This window comes from Octopus bimaculoides, chromosome 2 (genome assembly GCF_046866305.1).
Source record: "Octopus bimaculoides isolate indiv1 chromosome 2, ASM4686630v1, whole genome shotgun sequence".
NCBI lineage: Eukaryota > Metazoa > Mollusca > Cephalopoda > Octopoda > Octopodidae > Octopus > Octopus bimaculoides.
This window is the reverse complement of record NC_142929.1, coordinates 84,457,636-84,475,127: the sequence shown is the minus strand read 5'-3', so window position 1 is coordinate 84,475,127 and position 17,492 is coordinate 84,457,636. Positions and strand designations below refer to the sequence as shown.

The window sequence follows — 17,492 nt, the reverse complement described above, 5'->3', positions numbered from 1 at the left end:
AAGCCACATCTTACTTGTGCACTCCATTTTGGCAGGGTTTCTATGGCCAGATGCCAACAACTTTACAGTCTACTGGGAGCATTTTATCATTGCATCAGTACTAGAAGGGTTGCCTTATCCCTCACATGCTAAATAGTCCTACTACTTTCTCCATTTATTGGTAACAAATATGACTGAGAGGGTGAATAGAAGAGAGAGAGTTAGAGGATAAAAGACAGAATACAAGTATGGCACATATAAAACGCAGAGACAGTGTTGGTTCAATACAATAATATAATTTAATTTCACAATTATATTTCTTAAAAAATACAATTTTTGCTTGGAAATATTACAAAAGAAAATCCAATTGCAAATAAAACTTTTAATGTATGTCTGTGTAAGTATGATTTCATACACATGTGTGACTAGTTACACAGCAACTATGTATTATATACACATACACATGCATAAATATAAATAGGTGTAATATACATACAAACTTGTGTGTATGCATGTATAAATACACATGCACACACACAATGATAGCAGATGACAAACTCATGTTTTCTCTGTGAAGAAAACAAATTTCTACAGAAGGTAAGATTAGATCCCCTACCCTTTCCCACAAAAAATAAAAAAGAGAAATAAAGAATTATATTATTCCAAAAAATTGTGTGTTTATTGTCAGTAATTAGTTTTGTTGTAAGAGAGGTGCAGGCATGGCTGTGTAGTTAAGAAATTAGTTTTCCAGCTATGTAGTTTCAGGTTCAGTCCCATTGCATAGCGTCTTCGGCAAGTGTCTTCTATTATTGTGAGTAGTGCTGGTAGACAGAAACTGAAAGAAACCCATTGGGTGTATGTGCCTTTGTCACTGTATGTGCCTTTGTCACATGTAGGTGGTGTCTTTTGTTTCCAGGTTTTCATGGAAAACATGTCCAATCAAAAAGAACTATTACCTTACTTGGAAACAGGTTGGGCTGGTGACAAGAAGGACATCTGACCATAGAAAATCTGCCTGACCCATGTGAGTATAAAAAATTGGACATTAAAATGATGATTTCTGTTTAAATAAAGATTGTTTTGTGGCGTGTGGACAGCTTAATTAGGGTCTAATTAATACTGTGGATGATGACACAGCACTAGAAGTCATTGTGAATAAAGAAACAATAATGATAATAATTCTAATTTTGGCACAAGGCCAAAAGAGAGGGAAAGTTAATGCTAATCAACTCAACTACTTAACTGCTATTCTATTTCATCAACCTTGCAAAGACAAAAGGCAAAGTTGACCTTGGTGGTATTTGAACACAGAATATAAGTAATTGAAAGAAATATTGCAAAGCATTTATTCTGATGCACTAATAATTCTGGCAGCTTACCACCTTAATAATGATAATAATTACTGATTTGTTTCCTAACACAAATTCTTGAAGAGATGGGGACCAATTGTAGTACTTGCTTTATCAAGGATTAAAAGGCAAAGTTGTTAGTAGGATTTCAGGTCAGAATTTAAATGAATACAAGGTACTACTTTTCAGAAATAATGATTTACATGGGCTCAAGGCCACACATGTGCAGGGACAAGATAGAAAGGATTAAAATAGTCTCAATTCTAATCAACTCCTGAAAAGATGAATAAAAAGTAGACAATTTACGGCTTCATCATAGAATATAATATCATAAGGCATTAAGTATTGTGTTGTGGTATTATATTATTTTATTACCAGCTAGCTTACTGCATCTCTAAGTTTTGCAAAGGAGATGAGTCATGACTGAGATAACCCAAAGGAACATCAACACTGGAGACAATTGCAATAATGGTTTTTAACATCAGCATAAAGGCTGAAACAAGGCAGGCGAAGGTTAGTCATAGATGTTAGTGGTTGGAGTTGATGAGAAGTGGAAGGGCAACTGCAGTGACTCTTTACAGAGGTCACTTGACTGGAGATGTCACCCAACAGTTTGCAACACTAACACTTATGGGTAGTGGTACTATCAAACCAGATAATGGATTACAATTAACAGCCAAGAACAAGAACATCAAATTATACTGATGAGTTTTTGGTGAAACTAAGGCTTCTTTGTTAGAAGACACTTGCTTAAAGTGCCATATTGTGGGATCAAACCTGAAAATAGGAGTTTAAGGTAAACCATTCACTGACAACTTGTTTTAGGGACTCTCAACAGATGGGAAGTAAAATTCAACCAGGCTCTCTGATTAACTCAGGGTTTATGATTTGTTATGTTAGTACATAGAGAAAAATTTAGGGGTATGGAATGGGCACAAATCAAATCCACTGAGTACATTACTGATAATGTATTTTATCAACACCAGATGGATAAATTCTGGAGAGGGATATAATTAAATATGACATCTTGTCTGATACTTTACCACCCACATACCTAGTCCTGCAGCTGCTAATAATAATAATCCTTTCAAGGCCTGAAACTTTGGAGAAGTGGGCTAGTAGATTACATCGATCCCAGTGCTCAATTGGTATTTATTTTATCAATCTCAAAAAGATGAAAGGCAAAGTCAACACTGGTGGCATTTGAACTCAGAATGTAGTGTCAGAAGAGATGTTCAGCACAGTAACAATTCTATCAGCTCACTGCCTTAATAATAATAATATGCAAAAACCTGGACTTGCCCCATGATAAAAACTGGTGGGAACACAAACCATCCCCAGTACTTGAAAATGATCACATCGCACTCCTCTGGAACTTCACCATTCAAACTAACAGAAAGATAGATGCAAATAGGCCAGACATCATACTGAAAGACTTCAGACAAAAGTCATGCCTCCTCATTGATATGACTGTCCCAATCGATATAAACATATCTGTCAAGACCTACCAAAAATTGAGCAAATATAAAGATCTTGAAGTAGAAATTAGCAAAATGTGGAACCTGAAGACTAAAACAATACCTATTGTCATAGGTGCCCTGGGAATGACAGCGAAACGGGCTGATTACTACCTAGCTCAGATACCAGGAAACCCCAAAATGGCTGAAGTTCAAAAGATAGTGCTCATGGGAACTGCCCATATCCTACGTAAAATACTGTCTATGTGATCTCAAATTTTAAAACAAACACATAATTTTCTTATGGTTTCTTAAACATTCTCTAGAACAACACTATGTACAAATCCAAATATATGGTACCCTAGGCGTAACACCTACATGAACTTCTAACTTGTTGCCTCTTGAGGTCTCTGGGTGAGACTTGGATTCAACTTGTACAAATGCAAAACAAAAGTCAAACATAAAATAATAATAATAATAATTTTTTCCACTATAGGCACAAGGCCTGAAATTTGATGGGAAGAGATAGTTGATTATATTGACCTTGGTGGAATTTGAACTCAGAACATAAATAATGGTTTCAAATTTTGGCACAATACCAGCAATTTTAGAGGTGGGGGGCTAGTTGATTACATTGACTCCAGTGCTCAACCCCAAAATGATGAAATGCAAAGTTAACTTGGGCAGAATTTGAACACAGAATGTAAAGACAAACAAAATGCTGCTAAGCATTTTGTCTGGCATGCTAATGATTTTGCCAGCTTGTAGCCTTAATAATAACAATAGGTTTCATATTTTAGTACAGGACCAGCAATTAAGGTCCTGTACCAAAATATGAAGGGTAAATTGATTACATCAGCTGCAGTCCTTGGCAGGTGCAATATTTTATTGACTTCAAAAGGATGGAAGGCAAAGCTAATGTCAATGGGGTTTGAACTCAAAACATAAAGAGCTAGAAGAAAATCTATTAAGCATTTTGTCCAATGCACTAAAAGTTCTACAGCTCACATTCTTAATAATGATAATAAATTCTGATTTAGGCACAAGTCCAGCAATTTTGAAGAGAGGTGGTTATTAAATATTATTGACCTCAGTAATTGACAAGTATTATATTTTGACTCCAGAAAAGCTGAGAGGCAAAGATGACCATAGTGGGATTAGAATTTAAAACATAAAGAGTTGGAACAAATATCACAAAGTATCTTTCCTAATGTTCTAATGATTCTGTCAGTTTACCATCTTTGGTTTCTAATTTAAGCACAAGTTCAGCAATTTTGAGTGAACCATGTTAGTTAATGCCATTGATCCACTAGTTGACTAGTACTTTATTTCATCAAACTTTGCAGGATGAAAGGCAAAGTTGACCATGACAAGATTTGAGCTCAGCACATAAAGAACCAGAACTAAAGGGTAGTTGATTGGTAGAATTATCAGAGTATTGTACAAAATAATAATAATTCTTTCTACTATAGGCACAAGGCCTGAAATTTTTGGGGAGTTGACCTTAGTGCTCAACTGGTCCTTATTTTATTGACATCAGTGGAATTTGAACTCAGAATGTAAAGATGGTTGAAATGCCACTCAGCAGTTTGTCCGGTGTGCTAATGATTCTACCAGTTCTCTGCCTTAATAATAATAATAATCCTTTCTACTAAAGGCACAAGACCTGAAATTTGCGGGAAGGGGACTAGTCGATTGTATCAACCCCAGTGTTTCACTTGTACTTAATTTATTGACCCTGAAAGGATGAAAGGCAAAGGTGACTTCGGCAGAATTTGAATTCAAAACATAAAGACAGACAAAATACTGCTAAGCATTTAGCCCGGTGCGCTAACGAGGGGATGAGTTGATTACATCGACCCCAGTGTTCAGCTGGTACTTGTTTTATTGACCCTGAAAGGACAAAAGGTAAAGTCAACCTTGGTGGAATTTAAACTCAGAACATAGTGACAAGCGAAATACCACTAAACATTTTATTTAGCGCACTAACGATTCTTCCAGCTTGCCGCCTTAATGATTATATCAATATTTAAAGTATTGATGTTACTCTTCCAGAAAGTAAAGAAACAATAAGAAAAGTGCGACTGTTATTGAATGAACAATATTTCGACATCTTGTGTGTCTTCCACAAGTTCAAAATAAACATCCCAATCTACTTCATTTTGGTAATATTTACATTACCAAAATGAAGTATATTGGGATGTTTATTTTGAACTTGTGGAAGACACATGAGATGTCGAAATATTGTTCATTCGATAACAGTCACACTCATCTTATTGTTAGTAATAATAATAACAATAATCCTTTCTATCATAGGCACCAAGCCTGAAATTCTGGGGGAGGGGGATAGTCAATTACATCAACCCTGAAAGGATGAACAGTAAAGTTGGCCTTAGTAGAATAATAATAATAAATTGCATGTTTTAGTAAATTTCAAAAAAAGAAGAAAAAAAAACCAATGAGAATCTGTATGAGGTCAGTGAACCTGCTAGAAATAGCTATCAAATCTCTCACAAAGCATACTTACCATGAAGGAAGAGAAGATACATTGGATAATGAAGTCCTAAACACACTTCAAAGGATAGTTGTGGTTGGAATGCCTTGATCAAGGGTCTTCTCACTCATAGATTATCTGGGCTTAAACAACTAACTTATATAGAACCTTGGGGAATATTTTTACTGGATATCACCTCAATGTGCCAGAAGATACACATACACACATTTTATATGTATGACATGCACACAGAATTATGAATAGGAATTTGTATACGTGCGTGTATATCAGACTATACAGAAAATTCTTGTCTAAAAGCTGTACTGTCTCCAGTGCAGGGTATCCAAAATGTTATCTTATAAAGACATAACACTTGTCATTTGTAGGAAGTGAGTCAGTTGATTAAATCAACCTCAGTACATGACTGGTAATGATTTTATCAAAGCTATAGGAGATGAAGGACAAATCTGACCAAGAGAGATTTGAAGTTTACATTCTAAGTTCAAATTTTACCCAAATTAACTTTGCTTTCCATCTCTCTGAAATGCAATACGAGTGGTGTGCAGGGATTGACGCATTTGACCCATCCTCTACACACAAATTGCTAGTCTGCTGGCGAAACTACTACTACTACTACTACTACTACTACTACTACTAAGGACCTTCTATGACAAGTGTTATGTCTTTATAAGATAACATTTTGGATACCCTGCACTGGAGACAGTACAGCTTTTAGACAAGAATTTTCTGTATAGTCTGATATACACGCACGTATACAAATTCCTCATCCCCTCGTTAGCGCACCGGGCTAAATGCTTAGCAGTATTTTGTCTGTCTTTATGTTTTGAATTCAAATTCTGCCGAAGTCACCTTTGCCTTTCATTCTTTCAGGGTCAATAAATTAAGTACAAGTGAGAAGACCCTTGATCAAGGCATTCCAACCACAACTATCCTTTGAAGTGTGTTTAGGACTTCATTATCCAATGTATCTTCTCTTCCTTCATGGTAAGTATGCTTTGTGAGAGATTTGATAGCTATTTCTAGCAGGTTCACTGACCTCATACAGATTCTAACAGGTCCACTGACCTCATACAGATTCTCATTGGTTTTTTTTCTTCTTTTTTTGAAATTTACTAATTAGTAGCATCATTAGAGTGTAAGAAAAAAATTCTTTCTGGCATTTCTTCTGACTCATCCTGGGGTCAACTTTGCTTTTCATTTATTTATCATTTTTGGGGGGTGGGTGGGGGTGGGGGTGTCAATAAAATAGACTACAAGCCAAGTACAGGGGCTTATTTCCTTTCATATGAGCACAGTTTGGACTGGAAGTGATTTTATTTGGTTTAGAAAAACAAGCCTGTAAATGCTGGCCAATTATTGAGTAACAAACAATATTTTTAATTTGTGTACCATGTATACACAGTCAATCAGTCTCTCTCTCTCTCTTTCTATATATATATATATATATAGATAGATAGATAGATATATACATACATACACACACACACACACACACATGTATCATCATCATCTAACACCCAAATTCTATGCTCGCATGGGTTGGACAGTTTGACAGGAGCTGATAAATGCAAAGACTGCATCATCCTCTACTGTTTGCTTTGGCATGGTTTCTTTGGCCATGTGCTCTTTCTAAAAACAAATACTTTACAGCATATATTGGATGCTTTTTTGTGGCACAAATATTTGTAAGGTTGCTACACAATTTGCAAAAATTAAGAACCCCTTCAACTGAGTGGGTTTACAGTAGAGGAATATCTATCTATCTATCTATCTATCTACCTGTCTATACACACACACACACACACACACACATTAAATACAAATATACACATATGATGTTACATAAACCCACACATAACTGTTCCTCTTGTAATTAATTTTCTGTTAATTTTCTTGTAATAAAATAATAACTGTTTCTAAAATAGAGATTAGGATTAGGAGGAGATTAGTTGATTATATTGACATGGTATTTCCCTTTATCAACCCCAAAAGGATGCAAGCAATGCTGATTTTGGCAGGATTAAACTAAGATCCAGAATAAATATACAAAGTATTTTTCCCAGTAATAATAAAGGTTTGGAGACTGAAATTTGTTGGGGAAGGATTAGTAGATGATATCAACCTCAGTATTTGGCTGCTATTTTATTTCAAACATCCTGAAAAGATGACCTTGGTAAAATTCGAACTCAGAACATAAAGAATCACAACAAACACTGCAAAGCATTGTGTTTGATGCTATGCTGACTCTTCCAATCCACTGACAAAGTAATAATAATCATTCTTTCTTTCTATTATAGGCACAATGCTTGATAATTTGGGAGAGGAGGCTATTTGAATACATTGATCACAGTGTTTAAATGGTACTTATTTCATCAACTCTGAAAAGGTGAAAGGCAAAGTTGACCACACTGGTATTTGAACCCAAAATATAAAGATGTATGAAATGCTGTTAAACATTTTATCTGGCATGCTAATGCTCCTCTAGCTCATCCACTTGATAATAATGGTTTCAAATTTTGGCAAAAAGTCAGCAATTCTTAGAGAAGGGATCAGTCGATATTATTAATCCCAGTTCTAGAATGGGATTTATTCTGTTGACTCTGAAAGGATGAAAGGAAAAGTCAACCTCAGCAGAATTTGAAATTAGAAAGTAAAGATGGATGAAATGCTGCTCAGCATTTTGTCCAGCATGCTTAACAATTCATCTGGCTTGCCAACTTAATAATAATAGTAATCCTTTCTACAAAAGGCACAAGGCCTGAAATTTTGGGGGAAGTGGACTAATCGATTACATCGACCTCCCCAAACGAAATGCAGCTAAGCATTTTGTCCAGCGTGCTGATGATTCTGCCAGCTCACTTGCCTTAATAACAATAATAATATAGAGTTTCTTCCAAGTTATTTTATACTTTTAACTTTTTTGTTTTGGTTTAAATAATTTGGTTGCAGGGCTATTCTTTATTTTATTTAAAAAATTTTTATATTTTTTTTTTTTTTCTCATAAACACTCACTACATGATATATGTATATATATATATATATATATATATATATATATATATATATACACACATACACACATACACCCTTACATATACTTACACACACATATACACCCTTACATATACTTACACACACACATATGTGTGTGTATATATATATAGTTCAAATTTACAGAAAACAAAAGAAGACAAGTGAGGGAACAACAAGCAGGTGTATTAGTTTGATTCTTGGGAAGAATGGAAAAGTCTTTGATGTTTTGAGCCTGTGCTCTTTGACAGAAAGGGTTGAGAGGAGAAAAATGTGTAGGGATTAACAGTTCAACATGAGATGACCAGAAGAAAGCGGTTGAATGGCAGGGAGATAATAATGGTGACCAGGTTGAACTAAGGTGTGCAAGTGTGTGTGTGAGTGTATAGTATGTGTGAATTGGGGGGGAGCACATGTGAATGTATGTGTGGGTGAGCTTAAAATTATGTAGGCGTCTGTGTGTGTGTATGGGAGCATGTGTGTATAAGTAACCTAATGCATGCATTGTGTGGAGTGATGTGTGTTTCATGTATTTATGTGGGTATGGACATGTGTATATGTGTGAGGCTATCATGTGAGTGTGTGCATGTTCAAGTGGTGTGTGCACATGTGTGTGTGTATTAATGCATGAATTGTATATAGTGTGTGTAAGTGTATTGTGTATGTTCATGTGAGAAAGTTGTATGTGTTTATGCATGTGTATATTGTCTGTGCTCAGGCATGTTGTGTGCATGTGCATTGTGTTTTTAGGAGTGAATACTGTGTTGTAGGGCAATGCATGGAGGTGCAAGGTGGGATAGGGGTGACAAGAGTTAGGGGTTGGAGGTATTGGGTGCTAGTGTATGTGGAATGGGAAGGTATGTGTGTGCATGTGAGTGTGTGGGGGAGGGTGCATAATGGTGTGTGGTGTGGTGTGGGTGCATGTTCATGTGAGTACTGAGTTGAACAGTGTGTATGGGTGTTTGTATAATGGTGTATAATGGCTCTACCTCTTTCTCTTCCCACCTCACACACACACACACCAAAATTTACACGTTTCTGCAAGTGTATATTGAGCACTTTAAAGTCTTAAATGCAAAATTTTAAATACACTGCATATGTATATAAAATAATAATGATGGACTCTCCCACCAAAGATGATGTATGAGCATTCAGCTTTTGCTGAATGACCCACACAAATGATTTGTTTATAGTGATCAAATGTTCATGTCACACATTAGCTCACTCCCTCCATCAAATTGACATTGTTTGAACAAGTGCCCTGTGTGTTCGTGTGAGGTATCAAAATGATCACAATGCAACATGAGATGAAGTGTTTTACTCAAGAACACAATGCACCATCCAGTCAAGGAATTGAAATCATGATTTAGCGATTGTGAGTGCACTACCCTAACCACTAGGCCATGTGCCCTCAATAATAATAATCCTTTCTGTTATAGGCACAAAGCCTGAAATTTGGAGGAGGGGTAAATCAATTACATCAACCCAGTGTTCAACTGATATTTATTTTACTGATCCGAAAAGGATGAAAGGCAAAGTAGACCCCAGCAGTATTTGAATGTAAAGACAGATGAAATGCCACTAAGCATTTTGCCCAACACAATAACAATTCTGCTAGGTTGCTGCCCTAATAATAATGATAATAATAATAATTCTTTCTACTATAGACACAAGGCCTGAAATTTGGGGGAAGAGGGCTAGTCGATTGCATTGACCCCAGTGTTCCACTGGTACTTATTTTATTGACCCTGAAAGGATGAAATGCAAAGTCAACCCTGACAAAATCTGAACTTAGAACTTAAGGATGGACGAACTGCTGCTAAGCATTTCACCTGGCATGCTAACAATTCAGCCAGCTTGCTGCCTTTAGTAATAATAAAGAGTTTGCTTCAAGTTGTTCTTTTCATTTTGGTTTAAATATTTTGGCTGTGGGACTATTCTTTATTTCATTAAAAAAAATGTTTATATTTTAGTTTTTTCTCATAAGCACTCACTATGTGATATACACACACACAGACATATATACCCATATATATACATACACACACATAGTTCCTTTCTAAGAGCTATGCTTGAAATGTCAAAAACTCTCACTTTTTACTGAGCATCAAACTAATATATTCCTTGTGCACACACACACACACACACATTCCATTTTCCTCTCTCCCTCCTCCTCCACTATTCTTTAATCATCTATAACTCACCTTTGAGAATTTCACCAACCTACATTCCAATTTATTGGCTGCTGTCTTCACCTGTCTTCACCTGTCTTCTCTCCCTCTTCTTCTTCACACACACCCACCAAATGTACAGCAAAATTTACACTTTTCTGCAAGTGTGTAATTAAGCATTTTAAAGTCTTGTATATAAAATTTTAAGTACACTCCATATGTATAGAAGATAATAATAATAATAATAATAATAATAATAATAATAACAATAATAATAATGGTTTCAAATTTTGGCACAAGGCTAGCAATTTTAGGGGAGGGGAAAGTCAATTACATTGACCCCAGTGCTCAACTGGTACTTATTTTATTAACCCCAAAAGGATGAAAGGCGATGTTGACCTCAGCAGAATTTCAACTCAGATTGTAGAGGGTGAAATGCTTCTAAACATTCTGCCTGGCATGCTAATAGTTCTATGCATATCAAAATAGGTTCAGAACCAGTTTTTGTTCCCCATGAAATCACTCTAAGCCCCAACACAACTTGTATACACTCTCATAATAGTGTGTGTGTGTGTGTGTGTGTGTATATATATATATATACGTGTGTGTGTATGTAGGACAAGGAACAGTAGATGATTTGAAGAATACATAAATTCAATGATATTGTTTATAAAGAAAAGACTGAGATGGGCTGAATTGTTCAGGATAGACCAAAATATAAAAATAATCTCTGTGTGTGTGTGTGTGTGTGTGTATGTGTGTGTGTGTGTATATAGGCACAGGTATGGCTGTGTGGTAAGAAGTTTGCTTTCTAATGATATAATTCTGGGTTCAGTTCCACTGTATGGCACCTTGGGTAAGTGTTGTCTACTAAAACTCTGGATTGACCAAAGACTTGAGAGTGGATTTGACTGATAGAAACTGAGAGAAGCCTGTGTATATATATATTAATCATTTATAGGATTCATGTGAAGCACGGTATTTTCTATATATAATATATATATGTATGTGTGTCTTTATGTCTATATTTGTCCCCCCACCCCCACCACCACTTAATAACTGATGCTGGTTTGTTTATGTCCACATAACTTTGTGGTTCAGTAAAACAAGACTGATAGAGTAAGTACCAAGCTTTAATAAAGAAGTACTAGGGTCAGTTTATTTGACAAAACCCTTTAAGGTGGTATCCCAGCATGGTTGCAGTCTATTGACTGAAACAAGTAGAAGATAGGTATATCTTTTATCTTTTACTTACTTCAGTCATTGGACTGTAGCCATGCCAGGACACCGCTTTGAAGGGTTTAGTCAAACACCCACGCTCATAGGTGCAGGTATGGTTGTGTGATTAAGAAGCTTGCTTACCAACCATGTGATCTAGGGTTCAGTCCCACTGCATGTTAGCTTTGACAAGTGACTTTTATTACATAAAGCCTTAGGCTAACCAAAACCTTGTGAGTGGATTTGGTCAAAGAAAACTGAATGAAACTCAGTGTGTACCCTTGTCTGGACATCATGTGATAGCTGTACATGAGCATCAAGTGATGTTGCTAATTTCCAGACTTGTGTGAAAAACACATCAAGCCATGGAGAAATATTACCTTAATTGGAAACAGGTGAAGTTTAGTGACAAGAAGGGCATCCAGCAGTAGAAAATTTGCCTCAACAAATTCTGTCTGACTCACGCAAACATGGAAAAGTGGACATTAAATAATTATGATTATATATATATAATATTATACATGTCATGAGAGAGAGAGAGAGAAAAAATTATCTCCTTTATGTTTTTCTAATTTTCTTTTTGTATTCCTTCTTCTTCTTATTTTTTGCAATAAAAAAAATAAAGGAAAAAAGAGAAAAGAAATAGGGTTTAGAATTTCACTAAGCATTGACGCCTGAGATTTTGGTCAAAAGAATTTGAGGTTTTATGGCATTTTATGGTCACTGTTCTACTGATTTGTTTGGGTTGTCATTTCTATGTTGTGTGGTGTTGGTTTCTTCATTAGAGATTGACTGTTTTCTTTGAAATGAGTCATTATATATAATGGTGGTGGTGGTGGTGGTAGAGTTGACCTTCTCTGCTTCACACACACATATAAGAGGAGAGGTTGAAGAGGTTGAGAAAATTAGGAAGAAAAAGAAGGAAAGAAAAGACAAATTGAGGAAGCTCAGAGGAACACAACAAGAGAGGCAGGAGAAAAAGAACAAAGGGGTAACTGGTTGAAGTAATGAGATATGAAAGGTAAAACAATAAGGAAAAGAAAAGGTTGGGTGGAGGAGCTGTAGAGACAAATAAACTAACACACAACAAAACTAGGTTGAACTTGTGAAACAGTTGTTCTGCACAAACATATGTTAATACTAATGGATACTTTAAGTTATAAAGTGGGAAGTTCAACAAATAATTAGACATGACCTGCAGATTGAGGGCCAAAAAAATACATACTTAGCTAAACACAAGAGAGAGAGGGCTAGAGAGAGAGTGTACAGTTGTATCACTGAAGACTGAGCTGTCAGATTCACTTGTGCTGTTTTCTTGGAAATAATGCCTGTTAATTTCCTTGCGGGTCTTCTTCAAATACAGTTAGAATTTATGGAGAAAAACAGTTTTCGTGTGTTTTTGCCAGAATGTGGTTGAAAGACGTTGATAGTCAGAGCCAAACAGAGAATGGGTGGGGGGAAGGAAGGCAGTATAACCCAAACTGAGACAACAATTGGTGCTGCTGGTGGGAGTTTAAGAAAGAAAATACTGTAAAACAGAGGCAGAGTAGGGTGGCCCACACTGATAGTCTCTTGGCTCAAATCCAATATACCGCTGCCTTGAATCCGAGAGATTCTCCAAGTGCTTGTTATCAAACTGAAGTAGAAGTTAAAGTAGTTAATAGTGGTGGTGGTGGTGGCAGCGGTGGTGGTGGTTGTCGATCTAATCCAGATGGAGGAATAAGATCATTAATCTTTGACCCACAAGCTGATGCTTGCAACATATCATGCAGTCGCATCATTCACGCAGTCGCAACAAGATTCCATTTGTGGTTTGGATGCTGGAAACAAAACAAAGGGAAAACAATTAAGATGAAATAAATAAATGAAGGAAAAAAAAAGCTCTGAAGCTCAATGGTTGAGAGGTCACAGCGGTGGATTACTGAGTCACAAAGTCAAGTTCAAATTTAACTATTACAGAAGTGATGTGGCTCTTGTCAATGTACACAACACTGACTGAGAAACAAAAACCCCAAAAAACAAAAGAAATAAGTCAAAGCGATAGTCTCTAAGTTGTAGCTCAAGTTGTTAAAAATAGCAGCCAGTCTTCTTGATCTGGACTAACCTAGAGCTAAAAAGCAACAATATTCTTAGACTAAATGAAAAAGCTAAGACCAGGAATTAAAATTGGATGATCTGGAATTTATCTTCACAACATTCCACTATAATAAAAATAATAATGCTTCAAATTTTACCACAAGGCCAGCAATTTTGGGAGAGGGATTACATCGATTACACCATCTCCAGTGTTCAACTGGTACTTATTTCATTGACCCTGAAAGCATGAAAGCCAAAGTTAATCTCAATGAAATTTGAACTCAGAATGTAAAGACAGACAAAATGCTTTGCAAGGCCAACAATTTCAAGGAAGGGATTGAGTCCATTACTTCGATTCAAGTGCTTAGCTAGTACTTTTTTTTTATTGACCCTGAGAAGATGAAAGGCAAAGTCAGTGTCAATGAAATTTGAACTCAGAATGTAAAGATGGATGAAATGTCCATTAAGCATTTTGCCCAGTGTGCTAATGATTCTGCCAACTGACTGCTTTCAATATTCATTTCTGATTTAGGTACAAGGCCAGCAATTTTGAAGGAAGTGGGTTAGTTAATAGCATCAGTTTACTTTACCTATCCAATACCTTGTTAAATCCAGCCCCATTTTAAATAAGAGTATTTAACTTACCAGTCAACCAAGTCAGCACCAATAATATCATGAATATGGTAGACTATACCCAACCTAGCTAGACGAGGCCACTTCCGTTGTTCCAGATCCTGTAATGGAAATGAAGACAAAGTATTCTTAATGTTTATTTGGGAGGGAAAGAAGCACAGCTGATTATATATATATATACATCATTTACATTATTTACATTTGATGGATATTTGTCCTCATTTTGTTTATTGTCAACACAACGTTTCGGCTGATATACCCTCCAGCCTTCGTCAGGTGTCACGGGCATATGGCGTAGTGGTTAAGAGCGCGGGCTACTAACCCCAAGGTTCCGAGTTCGATTCACGGCAGCAACCTGATTAATAATAGTAATAATAATAATAATAATATAATAACAGTAACATCATTAGGAATGAGAACCCAGGTTCAAAATTTCCCCAAGACACCTGACGAAGGCTGGAGGGTATATCAGCCGAAACGTTGTGTTGACAACAAACAAGATGAGGACAAATATCCGTCAAATGTAAATAATGTAAATAATTCCTCATCTCTTAAATATAGAACTGTATATATATATATATATATATATATATATATATATATATATATAGAGAGAGAGAGAGAGAGAGAGAGAGAGAGTGAGAGAAAGAGTGAGGAGAGAAAGGGGAAACAAAAATGAAAATAGACAGATGATGGGAGAAATATAATTGTGCAGACACACAGATACATAAGCAAATAAAGGAAATAAACATTTAAATGAAATCTGGATATACTGATAGATACAGAAGTAGAGTTAAGTGACTTGCTTAAGAGCCTCCACATACTGGTTTGCTCAAAGTGGATATAGAATATAAGAAAGGAGAGTTATGAAAATTGCTTAAGCCTGCAATGTCATCTCCACCCAAATATTGATAGAATGTTTGTCTTCTCCAAACCCAAACAGTGAAGTGGCAGAGTGTACTGGGCATGGGTGCTTTTTATGTGGCACCAGCACCTACAAGCCTGTTAGATTAGGGATGCTCAGCTGGAGAAGGTTGCAGGGGACAAGTCTTTATGCAAGGGCAGTTATGCTTGATATGTCTTTTCAAACACAGCAAACCATTAGGAGTCTTGGTCCCCTATTATCCCCTCTGTGAATCCCAATGTCTGAAGACCCTTTCTCACTACTTCATCCTATGTCTTCCTGGGTTTATATCTTCCACATGTTCCCTCTACAATTAGCGATTGGCACCTCTCAATGCAACTGTCTTCATTCATATGCATTATATGGCCATACCAGTGAAATCTTCTCTTTTGCACACTACATCTGATGCTATGTATACCCAGTTTTCTCTCAAATCACTTACACTGTTGTATTGGGTCATCCCATAAATAAAGGGGTTTTTTTCAATTTTTTGAACTACAAGTCGAAGGGGGACAGGATAAACTACCTCTATTAACTTGCTATAAAAGCAGGTAGTAATTTCACCTTGTACTTATTCTTAGTGCAAGTTTTGAAGAGTGCAGTTCGATTTTAGCAGTTATTTTTTCAAAGCTATAATGGAAGGGACAAAGGAGCATATTTGGCATATTTTGCTTTATGAGTTCAAGAAAGGCAACAACGCAATGGAAAGTGCAAGGAATATTAATGCAGTATGTGAGGATCGGACAATAAGCATAAGCCAGTGTCAACGGTGGTTCCAGAAATTCTGAGCTTGACAAGGATGTTCTGCAAACCCTGATGGAACAAAATCCCATTGTAACTGTTGAGGAACAAGCAGAGAAGCTTGGAGTTGGTAATTCGAGCATTCATTGACACCTGCATGCCATCAGAAAAGTCAGAAAATTGGGTCAATGGGTTCCTCACAAACTTTCCGGGTCTAATCACATGCAAAGTGAATGTGTGCTCTTCTTTGCTGTCATATCTCACGAATGAACCCTTTTTGGACAGAATAGTGACTGGTGATGAGAAATGGGTTCTCTATAAAAATGTCAAGTGCCAACAGTGGGTAGAAAGGTGAAACACCGGCACCCCAGGCTAAAAAAGGTCTTCACCCATGTATGGTATTATCTGTTTGGTGGGATATGAAATGTTTAGTCCACTTTGAACTTGTAAACCCAAACCAAATGATAACAAAGGAGATCTACTGCAAGAAGCTTGAGTGGCTTAAGTCAGAGCTAGAAGAAAAATGATCATCTTTAGTTTCAATACGAAAGGTGTTCTTCCATCAGGATAATGCTTGGCCACATACAGCAAGGATGACATTCCAAATGCTGGAGCAGTCTGGATGGGAAATGATGCCCCACCCACCATATTCACCGGACATTGCCCCATCTGATTATCATTTATTCCGCAGTCTTCAAAATCATTGACAACAAAAATATGAATTTTGTAGACAAGGTCAGAACAGTACTAGAAGAGTATTTTTCGTCACAGACAAGTGAATTTTGGAAAAAGGACCTTGCAAGTCTACCAGATAGATCTTAGAGCATTGTAGAAAATAAAGGATAGTATATTTTAGATTAAAAAAGAAGTTTGTTTATCTTAAATTTGATAAATAAAAGTATTAAAAAACTGCATTATATATGAGATGACCCAATATATGCACACTGACATTACTCATCCAGTGAAGCATACTGGCTTAATTTCTTTCAAGTTTTCATATCCTCAGTAGTCACAGCTCATGTCTCACTGCCATGTAGCATAGTTGTTTGTACACAAGCATCATGCAATCTGCCTTTCACTCTGAGAGAGAGGCCCTTCATTACTAACAGAAGTAGTAGCTCTCTGAACTTTACCTAGCCTATTTTTTTTTAACATCTAACTTGGTCACCCAAGTAACAGAAAGTGTCCGCTGACATATGAGGAAGTCCATTTTTCTGCCACATGTAAAGGCTACTTTTTCTGTTAGACATCTAGTGATACCACTGCACCTCTTACATGTCCATTGTTGGTATTGGGAGCACAGAGTTTCTCCTGACACCATTTCTACATATCGAGCAGGGTTATGTGATTTGTCTATTTTCATACTTTGGTCTTTTGCTACATTACTTTTACAATACTTTAGTCTTCACTACAGGCACG

At 36.4% G+C, this 17,492-nt stretch overlaps 1 protein-coding gene across 1 annotated transcript in view; it reads right to left on the bottom strand.

Moving 5' to 3' along the window:
* Positions 1-255: 255 nt before the first annotated feature.
* LOC149137137 (winged helix repair factor 1-like) overlaps positions 256-17,492 on the bottom strand; it is a 35,476-nt gene continuing 18,239 nt past the window's right edge. Inside the window, exons 5-6 of the mRNA XM_089338605.1 lie at positions 14,441-14,529; positions 256-13,539 (exon numbers count right to left, since the gene is read on the bottom strand). Of these exons, the coding sequence (XP_089194731.1) occupies positions 13,497-13,539; positions 14,441-14,529 (132 nt within the window). The 3' untranslated portion in view covers positions 256-13,496. The remainder of the gene's footprint in view (positions 13,540-14,440; positions 14,530-17,492) is intronic.